The 14,512-nt window shown below is 35.8% G+C and overlaps 2 protein-coding genes across 10 annotated transcripts; one reads left to right on the forward strand and one right to left on the reverse strand.

Annotated features, from left to right (window-relative positions):
• Positions 1-71: 71 nt before the first annotated feature.
• LOC110098318 (mechanosensitive ion channel protein 3, chloroplastic) lies at positions 72-13,762 on the reverse strand. 9 transcript variants are annotated; one of them, XM_028696886.1, is made up of 12 exons: positions 13,511-13,762; positions 12,863-12,981; positions 12,726-12,785; positions 11,254-11,435; positions 7,630-7,750; positions 7,402-7,496; positions 7,199-7,312; positions 3,541-3,599; positions 2,438-2,589; positions 2,250-2,360; positions 450-617; positions 72-365 (listed from the first exon to the last, which is right to left on the reverse strand). In XM_028696886.1, exons 2-12 carry the CDS (start codon positions 12,947-12,949, stop codon positions 87-89), a joined length of 1,428 nt encoding a protein of 475 aa, XP_028552719.1. In that variant the 5' UTR covers positions 12,950-12,981; positions 13,511-13,762; the 3' UTR covers positions 72-86. The 9 variants fall into 9 exon arrangements, with proteins under 9 accessions (XP_028552719.1, XP_028552718.1, XP_028552721.1 ...); XM_028696885.1 differs by having other exon boundaries at positions 12,863-13,031; XM_028696888.1 differs by having other exon boundaries at positions 7,648-7,750; positions 12,863-13,036.
• On the forward strand, positions 4,036-7,152 carry LOC114580195 (protein SNOWY COTYLEDON 3-like). The gene has a single exon (XM_028696892.1). It carries the CDS (start codon positions 4,252-4,254, stop codon positions 5,659-5,661), a length of 1,410 nt encoding a protein of 469 aa, XP_028552725.1. The 5' UTR covers positions 4,036-4,251; the 3' UTR covers positions 5,662-7,152.
• Positions 13,763-14,512: the final 750 nt, after the last annotated feature.

Raw genomic sequence — 14,512 nt, forward strand, 5'->3', positions numbered from 1 at the left:
AAATATAAATTTGATGCTGCAATTTCCATTTTCATTAGACTAAAACTTGTAAGATGTAAATAGTACGAAGATTCATTTACAATACTTCAATTGATTTCTTGAAAAAACCAATGCTCAAAGACAAATTGCTTCCTTTTTGAATCTTCAAATACAAATATGCTCTTGTTTTGAAGCCAGATCAAATACACAGTACTAAGAGAATGAAAAAGAACTGAATTAGGGAAATTTTTAATAAGAGAGAAGTATTTTACCAAAAGAGATTGATTTTCTGGATTTATGTTATCCAAAAATACTCTTCGATGCAGTCTGTGTTGCTCTATCTGAGGATTTTTTGCCAAAATTTTCCGCATATCAGCTACGATGTTCTGAACATTAAAGAAAAACAAAAGGACATCAACACTTCAACTCAATGGAGAAATAAATTCAATATGAATTCGAATAGTTCTTACACTAATTTTATTAGCATCCAAATGGCTGATTGCAAGATGAGTTTTTATACGCCAATGAGTCTTCTGACTGAGATTTCTCACAACATTAACTGTAAATTTATGGTTGGGAATATGAACTGCTTCACGATCATCACCTCTTATAATTGTTGGAGACCACCAGCCAACATGCTGAAAGGATAAAAAACCATCAGATATAGTCTGAGCTAAACTGTCCAAAAGTGAAATTAAAAAACTTTTGGGCAAAGGGCGAGCGCAGAGCAGACTTGATAAACTTGAGAGAAGGTAAGATTTTTTTTTTCTTTTTATTAATATTATTAACAAATTTAATATTTTTAAATGGAATATAATATTAGAGGTTTGATAAAAGATAATGATAAATTTTTTAAGAAAATTAATATCAGGAATTAATTTATAATTATATGTATATAAGATTATATGAGTTTTTAAATTAGGAAATGAATAAATTAAATTTATATAAATTTGATTGAGAAGAATAATGAATTAAAATAAATTGTATAGAAAATGAGATATTTTACCAAATATAGAAATAGCAATAATAATTTTTTTCATGTAAAAACGAGAATTTAATTATGATTTTATATAAATTTAAATAACAAGAATAAATTTTTCGCTAAATTAAAATACAAGAACTAATTGTATATATTTAAATAATAAATAAAATTAGAGAGAGAGAGCATATGAGAGATTTCATTTAATTGAATTAAGAGTATATTCAATTAGTTAAAATGAGAATTATAACTTAAATTTTAGAGCATATAATTAAAAATATAAGAGTAATTTATAACTTAAATTTTAACGAATAAGTTTTTCATATAGGTGCTAACTCTATCAACATGGGAGTAGGGAGAAAGAGTAAAGTATATCAATACCTATGTTCAATGTGAGTATTCATGTTCCCATATTATAATAATTATATTGCTTTAAATTGCATTTTATTATTATTGCAAATGATTTATCTTATTGTTTATTCAAATTACATTGCAAATGATTTATCTCTTCTCTAGCATATCAAATGATTAAGTATGATTAGCATATTATGCTTTACATTACTGTATAAAGTTAAGAAATGTAATATGAATGAAATAGCTAGATAGATATATCTGCATGTGCATATTGACTAATGGAGTACACCCCCTTATCGTACTAACTGGGAACGTAATATAACCGTGCATGTAAATGAAAAAGATTGTGGAAAAGAAAAAAGAAATGGAAAAATAGTACTTTTATTGGTATTATTTAAATGATAGTTTCTATGACAGTTGTATTATTTATGATAAAGAATAAAGATATTGATAAAGATATGGATAAATATATGGCATGCAAAACATTGATGGTCATATATGAAATGAATTTAAATGAAATCATTTTATGTTTGGAAATGAGTGCGCATATTATTTCAAAGGCCTTGTGTTACTGTAATTTTAGAAGTATGAATTGCCGCTGAGTTATGTTATGACTCGCTCTTCTTATTGAAAAATATTTTCAGGTATAATTTAATTAACTAAAATGAGCATAATAGAAGAAAATGTGTATCGTAGGCGCGACACTCCAAGAAAAAAATATTTATATATTTTGAGGTTTTAGTGACTCTTTCTGCTTACTAGAAATGATAGTTAGTAATTAAAAATTTTAATCAACCGTCCGGCCGTCTGTTCTCACCTCATTAATTCGAGTCTACAGGTTGGGTCATGACAAAGTACGATGATGAATAGTTGTAAATACCATACTTCATCAAGAATTTTAATTACATTAGACATCAAGTAAATTTCATTAACTAACCTCAACAGTTCCGGAAACTTCATAGCCCTGAATCTTTATTTGGATCCATTCATTTAAAATAAATGGGCGTGTGGCATGAATCATGACACTTGACAAGAAGTTTGTGAATATCTGCAAAAAAATTTACCGGTATAGAAGAGTGATAAATATCCAACACAAAGGAAGATGATGATTCTACAATATGATACCTCACGTCCAGCTAGCGTCAGTAACACCGTTCCTAAACCTCCAGCTGTCAGCCATTTTTGGGTTGAAAACCCCAGTAATTCCATGAACAAAGAAAACGCAGCAATCCATACTGCAGTGTACACAGCTCTCCCACCAAATTGGAAACCCATCTGCATATAAGGAGCTAAATTTTATAAATTAAGTGTAAGCTCAAGCTACTAGCATCGGTAGATCAACTACCTTTACCATCAGTATGTAAGCGTGATGAAATATTTTAGTAGTGATGGTTTCAGACTACATTATACATTGGTATCACTAATCCTCTAGAAAGAGCATGGGTTTCACTTATTTCGTATGTATACTATCTCCCATTTCATCAAGTCAAAACATATTAAAGTCAGCTTGTACTCAGATCCAGCAGATACTTGAATATGTCAAAGCGAGATGGAAACCCCTACTCCAGTATATATCTGAAAATAGGGAAGTCCAAATGCATGGAAAGAAAAAAAACTTTACATAGCAAAAAAGAACAACTTGGTACAGCTTGTTCTTTCGTATAAAGAAATCGAAGTTAAAAAGCAGTACATCGAATTTGATCAATGTTTCTTTTACATGCATTAGCACGTGATGTTCTAGACTGTCACGCCACCTTCACCAATCCATTAAAAAAAATTTTGGATCAAAATGAACTACACAACCAATTAATAACTTAATAGCTCAAAACTCCTAAGGTGCTCATCTAGATTAGATATCAAGTAAATTTCATTTATAATTAATTAGTTAATATGCATATATATTAGTTCAGTGTGGAATCTGATTGTTTTGATCCAATTGAGTTGTACTATTTCCTCGGATCTCAATTCAGTTTGTTGAGCTCACTAGGGGGTCCTCCCCCTGCTAGAGTTCGAGTGTTTTGTTACTGATTATTTTCCATACAACTGTATAGCGTTGTGGTGCTATATAGTTTGCTTGGAGATAAATAGAGAGAAGAGCGCTACGGCGCTCCAAACCCGGGTGCTACAACGTTGTCAGGCAGAAAGATGACAAAGAGTTAAGCGTTGTGATGCTATAAACCTGACGCCTCAACGCTGCGAGATAGGCTGAAAGTTTTTTTACTCGTTTTTTATTGCCTCATCAGAGCCGTTCTTCTTCATAAAGAATTTCTGAGCCTGTTGAATTAAGCTGCACAAGATGAACATAATGTGGTTTCAACAAGTGATAATGAAAGAAAATCATGAATAGTTCACACCTTACATAATAAAAAAAGGTTTAGGAGAGATGGATTCAAGAGCCTTGGACAGAAAAATTAACAAATAAATGTTGTCTTTCAAAACCCCATCGTTTCTGGATTCAAGAGCCTTATGATGTAGGAACATCATAGCTAATATTAAGCTTAAGGACTAGCCTACCTTTCATGCTCTAGATAGTTCTATTTTGCTCTATAAATAGTTAGCTAATGTAAAGGATTGGGATCATTGAATGAATATTACTCTCTTTTAAAACTTTGAAGCTTTTTGTTTCCCTTCTTCCCTGGATTGGGATCGAAATCTTTCTTGCAGATCGATTCTTCCGACGATCCACTACATCAGTTGATATCAGAGCCTGGAGCTTGCGAAGATCAATGAACTGCAGAAGAAGGTCGGCTGTCGACGACGATCGAAGCCGCAGAATAAGATTGGCGGTCGACGACGATCGACACCGAGGAAGGTGGGCTGTAGACGATGTTCGAAGCCGGATCGCCTTCTATCAAGCTCAAGCAAAGGAATCACTCGATTGGGTAGACAGAAACCTTGATTGGATAGACAAAAACCTTCAGGCAATAAGGAAGATGTGAATGTCGTCGGCAACCATACCGAGGTATTCGTCTTCTTCTTCTCTCCTCTCGTCCCGCCATTTTCCCACCATTGTTAATGATTACCCTCCGCTCGAACTCCCTCTTCGATGGCGCGATCCGCCGCCGAAGTATCCGCCGCTCGAGCGTCCAATGCGATGGCGAGATCCTTCGCCCGATTGCGCAGTTCACAACCATCCCGGGGCCGTCTTCAGCGATTCGTATCCGTCCCAGCATCATCCGCCTCCCGTCTCTCACGATCATTCCATTCAAGGCGAAATCTGCTCCAACTTAGGATCGTGCGGTTCTGCCGCTGTTTACGATCAGACCAACTCCCACGAGCGACCCACGTCCAGCGCTCCACCGCCATCGCCAGCGGTTGATTCTGCGATTAACACTCTGCCTGACCTGACCGCTCCTGCAAACAATCTTTCTGTCGCCCAAATCATCCATCCGCATGAACTCCCTAACCCGCATAATGTCATTTCTGATCCAAGCATTCATTTTGATTCCGTTGTTGCTAATCTGCCTTTACCGCACACAAAGACAGAACCACCGCTTTCGCTGTCGATCAGCTCCCGTGATACCAACTCTGCGAAGCAATACCACTCTGTCTCCGCCAACCTTAATTCCGCCTTCAGATCTACCGGCTGCTTTTCCTCAATCCAGCTCAATGTTGCTCTCGTATCCACGGACCGAGCAGAACCACAGCTCGACGTCGATTTCAACTCCACAGTCGATCCCAAGGAGTGCAACCAATCCGACATTATGCAAGAATCGGGCAGCAGCTTTGCTGAAGAAGACTCCAATTCAAACACCCAGCACTTCGACACGTTCGTTCCTGAGGCTGAAACTTCTTCAGACGTTCACCGGCGGCCCACTACTGCGGCAGAAAGCTCCGCCGCTGCCAACTCGGATCATTCTGAGAACTTGAAGGCCCTGGATCACCACCATCGCTGGCCGGTGGCCAGAAGCAGGCAGTCGAGTATGCTGACCAAGAGCCTGGATTGCTCAGCTGAAAGGAATGAGCTTAAATCCACTATCCAGTTACTGCGGCAGCCAGTGTTATTAGACGTTGGCTCTAGCAGGGCTTTATTTGAAAGCGCGAAGCTCTCGGCTTCTTCAGACACGGATAGTGTTTCTTCCGGAAGTAATTCGGGGACTCCTGAGCTGAATGTACCTCAGCATGTTCGGGTCACCTCCCACGGGAGTAGCGTGTCTGCTAGATTTTGGCAAGAGACAAATAGCAGGCTTCGCAGGCAGCCGGAGATTGGGACTCTGGTATCTTCAGTTGGCTCAAAGAGCCCAAGCATTCAGTGTGGGGATGCTACTTCTACCATGTCCATCCAACCTCTAGTTCAGGAAGTCTTGGATAGTGGTTGGGTGGAAGCTCCTATGGCATTAGCGGATTAGATTGCTAAGAGAAATGATCGGCATTTGATGGATCATGGAGGTGGGGAGACTGAGTTAAATGACAACTACAATATTGGTATTGGGAATGTTTTCCCTGCAGGTGTGAAAATGTCTGGTCTGAATTCGATTGACAAAGTTGATTCAGTGCAATGCATCCAAACTGTTCGACGAAATGTCACTGAAGGTTACGATCCCAACTTGAGAGGCTGGAGGAGGTTGTGTAGAAATTTGATAAAGTTCAACTGAGATTAGTACTTCTCTTCATCTATTAGAAAGCACAAAGCAAGAGCAGCAGCATTAGTTGTACAAAGCATGTGAAGTTGCATCCTTGCCTATAAATGATCTCATCGGTAGAGGCAAGGACAAGGAGTTTGTTATGCAGTGGCTAAGGAACCCATCAAATGAGCGTCCTGGAACTGATTTGTACATAAACATTTCTCTTCTAGCTATAGTGGGGCATGGTGTTATGGAAAGACAATTCTATTGCAACAGGTCTATGAAGATGAAATGATAAAGGAATTTGATCTTAAAAAATGGGTTTGTGTATTCAGCAACTTTGATGAGTACAAAATCATTGCAGATATGTTGAAATCTCTTAAAATGAGCAGACCTCCTTTGGATACACTTTATGCATTTCAAAAGAATCTCAAATATGAGATAATATCATAAGGGTTCTTACTTGTGCGGGATGACATGTGGGATGAAAAGGAGGAACGGAACAAAACTAAATGGGAGAATGTGCTCGCCTCTCTATCTTGTGGAATTTGGGAAAGGGATTGGTTCTGTGCCGAGAACTCATATTCACCAACCAATTGGAAAATTGAAATGCTAGTTCAGTTCAAGGATTCCAAAGTTGAACCTCCTCACTTGGATTGGAGGAAGCCTCTTCATGTGGTAATTTTAAAGTCTGCATTCAAAGTCTTCGATCCAGAAATTTGTTTTTCACCCTACCTCCCTTCTAATAACGTGCCTCGACGGAGTCAAGCTTTTTGTCACAAGGGGAGAATGATGTAGGAACATCATAGCTAATATTAAGCTTAAGGACTAGCCTACCTTTCATGCTCTAGATAGTTCTATTTTGCTCTATAAATAGTTAGCTAATGTAATGGATTGGGATCATTGAATGAATATTACTCTCTTTTAAAGCTTTGAAGCTTTGTGTTTGCCTTCTTTCCTGGATTGGGATCGAAATCCTTCTTACAGGTCGATTCTTCCGACGATCCACTACATCACCTTAGGACAGAAAAAATGACAAATAAAAGTTGTCTATCAAAACCCTAAGATTAGAAATTGGCATGCCAGCCTATGATGTGTATGAACAAAAGAGTAGAGGCGGACATGTAAATAAGCAAGCAAGAAAAAATAGGATGTAAGAACGAAGACAAGAACCAAAAGGGACAACACTATTCTGAACAAAGTTCCAAGTTGCAAGTCCAATAGTTAAGAGAGGTTCACCAAAAAAACATATTGTGGTTATATTGAATACATCAATCAAACATCAAAGGTCTAATTTAAGAAACAAAAAAAAAATTCTTACCTTGAAAGACAACATGCAAAAGCCAGCACAGTGGATGACGATCTTACAAAAGTTAGAAGGCGTTGCTTGACACCTTCATTCACTTCTGATGGCAAAACAATAGAATCCATTGTCCTATTAAATGCAAAAACAACAAATTTTATATACAAATTTCAAAAATAATTAGTAATTATAAATGGGTGGATGTTAAATTTTCAACATGCCTGCAGGCCAATATTGTTCCAGTCCAAAGAAGTACTGGCTGAACATAAGAGTCAAAGATGAAATGTGTTCCAGCCTTTTTCCTCTTATTGTCATTCTGCAGAAGAGTAATGACCAATTGTTTTTTATATTTTTTTCAATATAAAACTTCAGAAGAAACTTTAATAGATCAGTCAATTTTATGCCTCTAAGGCGGACCAGTCAAAACCATATCAGCCTAAGATACATACATGAAAGATATTCCTTACATAACGCATGACTTGCCCAATACCCCATAAAGAAAAGGCGATGACTCCAATTGCTGGAGCTAATCTGAGCGGGGTAGAACTTCCAAGTAAAGCGTTAAATGACCTGTAAAAACAATTTATAACAGTTTGATATCTTATTTTGCAAAGAAAAAGGAAGCCCTGGCATATCAGTTCAAAGTTCCGGTTTATGAAACAAGTCTTTATCATTACTTGACGTGGGGAGTCTAGAGTAATAATTCACCAATTTCGAATTTTTCATTTATTTTTTAGAATCTACTTCATGACAGTGTCTACCTTTTAATAATTAACCAAAAATATAGAATAAATAGTTTAAGGTGATTAGTGGGTTAATCACTTCAACAAGATATAAAATTGAGTTAATCACTTCAAGAAGATCCACAAAATTGTTCAGATTAATTTAACAAAATTTCCTAATTTTTATGAAATTATAAATTAGCTTCAAATTCTTTTATAAAAAAGAAATAAAAGGGGTTAATGGGCCAGGTTGGACGTGACCAGGTACTGTGGATCCTCTTCCACGCCAGGCCATGAATTAGATCCCAATGCAACTGCCTCTCAGGCCATCTCCAACCGAACGGAAGTCTTCGGTTTGTAGTAGCCCAAACAACAAACTGAATGTCATTTTTGTGTTTTGAATAGTGCGACGCCAGCGTTGCACTGCTCACAACGGGGCATCATGCTATTCACAGTGGAGAGAAAATGCAAAATACGTTTATGGTTGGCGTTCGGGTGAAGACTCACGGCAACTGCAAATAAGAGAGGTGAATGACGTTTGATTTGGCTAGAGATGCCCTCAAGAATTCCAGTCACTTCATCTCGCTTCATTGGGTTCATTGGTTTCCTTTGAAGCATCTTGGCACATTGCACCACTATCCAGCATTGCATCACTATCTGCCATATTGATATCAGCCCAGCAACCGCAAACATGTTATCAAACTTCTATAAGTGCCAACAAAGCAAATGCTTGAAAGGGAACAAACAAACATTCACCTTACCACCAGTCTGTGACTCTGGAATGCCAAATAATGATCCCAGTAAGCTCATTATTTTTCTCAATCACATCAAATAAACCTTCACAGCTTTTTTGAGCTTGCTAAGCCTCCTCTTAGTCACCATTGCAACCAAAAGGCACTCAAGTTACCTTAAATTCCTAAGATCTCTCATGAGTGCTAGTAAGTTTCCTAAGCTTCACCACTTTGTTTTTCTCCTCCACCTCTTTGTGACTCCTAAATGATATGTTATGCGTTCTAGAAGTTCCCTAAGTTTTACCACTTCGTTTTCCTCCCTTGCCTCTTTGTGATTTCTCAATTGTGTTAGTCGATCCTTCCATGGTATTCCATGATCACCAAAAACCTTCCTTGACCTTAAATTGCTTCTATTGCCTCCCGAGGAAGCCAAAAATAACCCTGATGGTCATCAGCCTACTATGCTCAATCCTAGCCCACTCCCTAAATTGCCTGGAGATTATAGACAAGCCATGTGGTCGGCTCCCATCTGACAATCAATCTTCAATTGCCACATAAGCAAGTAGGCTCTTCATCTTTCTTTTCTCACTCAGTAAACACATGGACCAATCTAATGGCATTGTCAAGGGAGGCCTTCTAGGAGTGTGCATTCGGTTTATTTGTAGGGTTTGGTTGATGAATTAAATCAATCAATTAATTTTTGATCCACCATAAAAAAAATCAAAACCGGCCAAACTCTGGACCAGACCAAATAGGAGTTGCTTTGGTTTGTTTTATTTGGCTTGGTTAAATAGAAATCGTCCGTTTCGGCAAAAATCACATAATAAAGTAATTTAGTGTAACACCCAAAGACCTAAATTAAAAGAATTATTTATTTTCTCTCTTAGTTAATCTACCAGAGCCTCTAATCTTTATTTAATTCAAAAGTAGAGCCATTGGGACCAAATCTATACATCAAAATCTTTCACTATTTTCATTCAACAAAATCTGATTTACAATAGTCAGGAGATCACTTATATAAATATGTCTATCTTAAAGCTTCTTACAACAAAAGAATAAAATAAAATACTAAAAATAAAACATAATATTCCAATTAGTCTTACTCAACTAGGTCCTGACCCCTTCCTTGACCTGAAATCAATAAAATTCATATAATAAGCTCAAAGAGCTCATCAAAGCTTTCAATGCAAGATCTTGGAAATTAACATGTATGTTTGTTTCAACCAATAACATCAATAGCTTTCAATAAAATCAATGATCAGTCATAAGTGATACGAATCAATATGATCAGTAAGAGAGAAAACAAAAATCTTTACACTAAAATATATAAATCTTTAATATATCTATATTGAATAAATGCATCAGTGTTGTATTCAGTTATTCTATATTATCATTCTGTCAATGAGATAAAAATTATGAATGTACATGTGCCACCACATCAATATGCCATGTATCGGTATTGCTGCCATATGCCTGCTATGTCAGTATAAATAATCTATGAAATCATGAATGTTGTATATGTTATGATGTATGTGCCACATCAATATTTTTTGCTGGTTGTTGTGCAAAATGATTGTTGCATTATGTTTCTCATGGATGGAAATTCTACTCAAGTGTTAAGATAATATTTAATCATCTTCAACAGCAAAGTCTTTCAAAAGGCAAAGGATTTTTGTAGGATTTTATATGACGGTTATATGCAAAGAAATAGCACTCGCATAACTATCTTCGCTCAAGTTAGCTCTTATAACAAAGAACAGAAAATTGCGACTTCATATATGCATGAGAATACAAATAAAACTTGAAAATAATACAATAAGAATTAAATTATAACATATGGATGTCAATGAAGCTGCTCAAGTCAACATTAATGTTCATATAAAAACCAAGAGCCTATTGGAAGCACACACCTTATTGTGGTCTTGCTCATTGTCTTTGAGAATGGTGATTTTATTTTTATTTTATAGTTGCATTGAATTTGAAAACAACTTTTATGCAAGCAGGGAAAGTGCTTTATGTTAATCCCTTTTAAAAAAACATTATGGTCGAAGCCTTATGCAATGAGAATGCCTTTCTCACCTCTAAATAGGATTGTCAATTTGTCGGATTTTGGCCTGACCTAAAGTTGGCCCAGCCCGAATATGATTGATACAAACCAGACCTATTGACCATACGGGTCAAAGTTTTTTTACCCGAACCCACATAATTTGAACCCAACCTGAATGATTATTTGATTAATTTTCAATCAATTTTTTGTTTTTAGGTCAAACTGAACCAGACCCGTAAATTAATCAAATTATATTTCAAATCTGAGCTTAACTCAAATAATAATAGGACCAACTTGAACCAAAATATTTTGAGTTTGGTTCAAATCGGGTCGTCATAATGGGTCAATTATTGACAACCCTACCTCAAGCATCATATTTAACACATTATATGGATAGCACTTGATAGTATATAAAGTCTGGCCACAGAGTTAAAAATAATGATTCATGAAAATGCAAATTTAACATCATATTTGGGTAAAATTTGTAATGGTTTGTTCACTGATTAGTAAGCCTAGTTTTCCAAAGCATGTTTTTCAGTGCTGCCAGATGGATGTTACAGTCCAAAGCAATACCTAGTCAAGGCCATAGTACTTGACTTCAGATTAGGGATATCCCGTGCAATGCTTGCAAGGTTAAAAGATCGACAAATGAAGCAATTGTAGCTATAAGTAGAAAGGTTTGTTCTCCTATATATGCCGCCTGAAACATGAAGACTCCAAACATTTTGTCGCTGCAGATAGATAGAACAGATACCCTGAGCTTGAAATATGAAAAGGAATAATCAAGAATACAAGTATTAAACAACAAGTGCTAACTCTACCAATATACAATACTTCTAAGAGAGTAAATACATAGCATTTATTGTATTTTAAGAACGAACCTAACTTCTTCCTAATTTAACAATCCATGCACATACATTAAGGCTTCGTTTGGTTATTCTGTGCTTTTCCTAAAAGGTAGTTTTAAAACTATTTGAGAGAACGGAGTTTTTCAACGGAGAAGTTAATATCAGAAAGTTTTTAAAAATAGTACAAAAACAACGGTATTCAGAACGTGTTTAAGAAAAGTAATTTTATCAAACAAATAATTTTTTCTGCTTTACCGTTGCCGGACGGAAAAAAACAATAAAAACAAACAAACAAATGAGCCCTAAATGTATTACATGTGATTGTGAAGTCATACAAAAGGTGCACGTAGTGTGTTGGACTTTCAGTAACATATTTTGTGCATAAATCAAAGTTCTTATATGCTTGATTTCTGAATAAAAAAATCAAGAGAAAGGCTTTACCAAACGTAGTTCAAGTTCAAATATGATGCTAGAATTGTAAAGATCTAGAAAAATTTTAAAGGAAGACATACTACTAAAACTAGAGAACAAAAAAGAGAGTGTCAAGTCCTACCAAAATATGCTTTGTGAGCCGAGAGTAGTGGTAGACTGGCATATGGTAGTGTGATTAAAAATAATAAAATCTTGACAAAAATAATTGCCCCCCCCTCCCCCCCGGGCACCCCCCCCCCCCCCCCCCTAAAAAAATATTTTTTCATGAATCTTTTAGGTTTAATTTTGTCTCCCCTCCAGCCTTTTTTACTCTTTATTTAGGCAATTGCCCCCCTAAAAAAATTAAAATACTATGATCTTTAGGTGATTGCCCCCTAGTAGAATTAAAAACATTGTATAGATGTGTTATTTATAAATTTACCCTCACAAAGAACTAAGGTTGGTTCCGCCTGTTGTTGAAGCCTTCAAGAAATCTACTAGTCGAATAAGTTGTATGTTCATTGATTGGGGTCAATCCTATTTTATCAACCCTAATACTAAATTAAATGCAAACCATTCAGACTCATATGGATTATTATAGGTTGAACAAGAATATCCCATCATTAGATTATTAATTAGACCATTAAGTAACTAAAAAAAATGTTAGCCGGTACAACTAAACATATGATGAATGAGCATTCAAACGCAACAATAAGAAAACAATACACAATGAATGAATGCTAAAGAGACAAACAAGGGAAGGAAGGGAAATAAGATGAAGATTACCGAAGAGAATGAAGATAGAGAAAGGCCTGGTAAAAGACGCCAGTTCTTCATTTCTGAGCCCTGTAGATCAGAACGACATTTAAATTATGGATAAGCAGCAACAAATATAAAGGGAAATCCGTCAAAGTAGCTAATACCTTTAATGGATTAGACCATACATTATTATTGATAACACCTAGTTCATATGATAGTTGTAAGGACCCTCCGACAGCCATTGCTGACATTTAGCTATGATGAATAGGTGATGCACGCCACACTAATAAATCATAAAGCGCTTTAACCCGGTATTCCAGAGCAATAGTAGGTCTTCTCTGAAAGAAAATATTTGGGGAAAATAAAAGCTCCAGAAATTATAACGCTAGGCGCGCCAGCACGCCAGGACCTGCCTCAGAAAAACATCACTTATGTACAGGAAGTCGATCGACCACTTTTTAATAGTCAGAAACGAGGCTCTCTCCTCTTTTGCCGGACCAAAGAGCCCCAAAATTCAGAAAATCGGTACACATTTGCTCGATTTGTCAATCAATCCAATGTTGCGCTCAGAAGTTCTATGTTTTCAAAAACCAAATGAACCAAAGAAATACGCTGGTAGAGTTAAAAAACAAACTTTTGCCATGAAAAACCAAAACCTCAAACCCACAGAAACAATGAAAGCTACAAGCATAAGGCTGTCATATCTATTGAAACGCAAATAAATATATTTGCTCTCCCTCTTGTGTTAACGTAAGTTATCGAGTCCTCTCCCACAAATTCGGTACATGAGAAATCAAAGAACAGGAGCTTACCCTGCAGCCGAGAAATGGAATCGACCAGCAGTGTATTTCCGTTCTTCGTTGCGTCCGTGCGGGGAGAAGACAAAAGTGGGATACAGCACGCAAGGCTTAAGAAAAAAGCGGTAGATCATAGAGTTCGCGGCGTCGCGGCCGTGTTCCGCCACGCGACTGGAATGCTGAGTTATCCCGCTGGATTGCTTGTCGAACTTGCAACGGAAATGTGGGATATTTGGAGACGCATCTTTCACAAGAGCAATGATTCTAGAATAATTAAATTTCATTATTTTAATGTTTTATTGAATTTATACTTATATATCATGAAATTTTTATATATTTAAATAAAAACAAATTATTTTATAATTTAAGATTATATGTTTTATTTAGTATTTCATAATTAATAAATATTTCATTATTTGGGTTTACTGATTAGTACATTATATAATCAAATAAATAATTTTATTATTTTATTATTATTATTATTATTATATTATATATATTAATTAATTGGTATTTATTGATTCATATGCATTAACTTACTTGTTGTTTTTTTAATTAAATATGTGGCAGTGTATAGTTTTAATTTTATAATTTAATCAAATTTTATGAGATAAATTTTGAAACAAGCACGAAGAGCTAAGATGCCTGTGTCTCCTCTTCTATAGGGAATGTAGTGATATGAGTTAAAGAATTATGGGTATCTTCGACTTGCTTTCATATTCATGTTTTATGTCCTACGAACTTCTTCAAGTCGAATGCCAAAGTCGCCATTCAATATGCGACGCTAATATTGGAACTGCACTGTTCACAAAGGCAATTATTTTTTTGCAAAAATGAGAAAGCGATAGTTAGAGAAGGTGGCTAGAACATGTGGCTGAAAAGAATATACACATATTTTTTATGTTAAGTAAATAGGTTCGGTCGGAATTAAATTACTGTATTTTAATAATATTTTTGTATTTTTTAGTGAAAAATGTAATTTTTTGGGTTGGACATGATCTTAAGATGAATGGAATG

The sequence above is a fragment of the Dendrobium catenatum genome, unplaced genomic scaffold, assembly GCF_001605985.2.
Source record: "Dendrobium catenatum unplaced genomic scaffold, ASM160598v2 fragScaff_scaffold_849, whole genome shotgun sequence".
Taxonomy (NCBI): Eukaryota; Viridiplantae; Streptophyta; class Magnoliopsida; order Asparagales; family Orchidaceae; genus Dendrobium; species Dendrobium catenatum.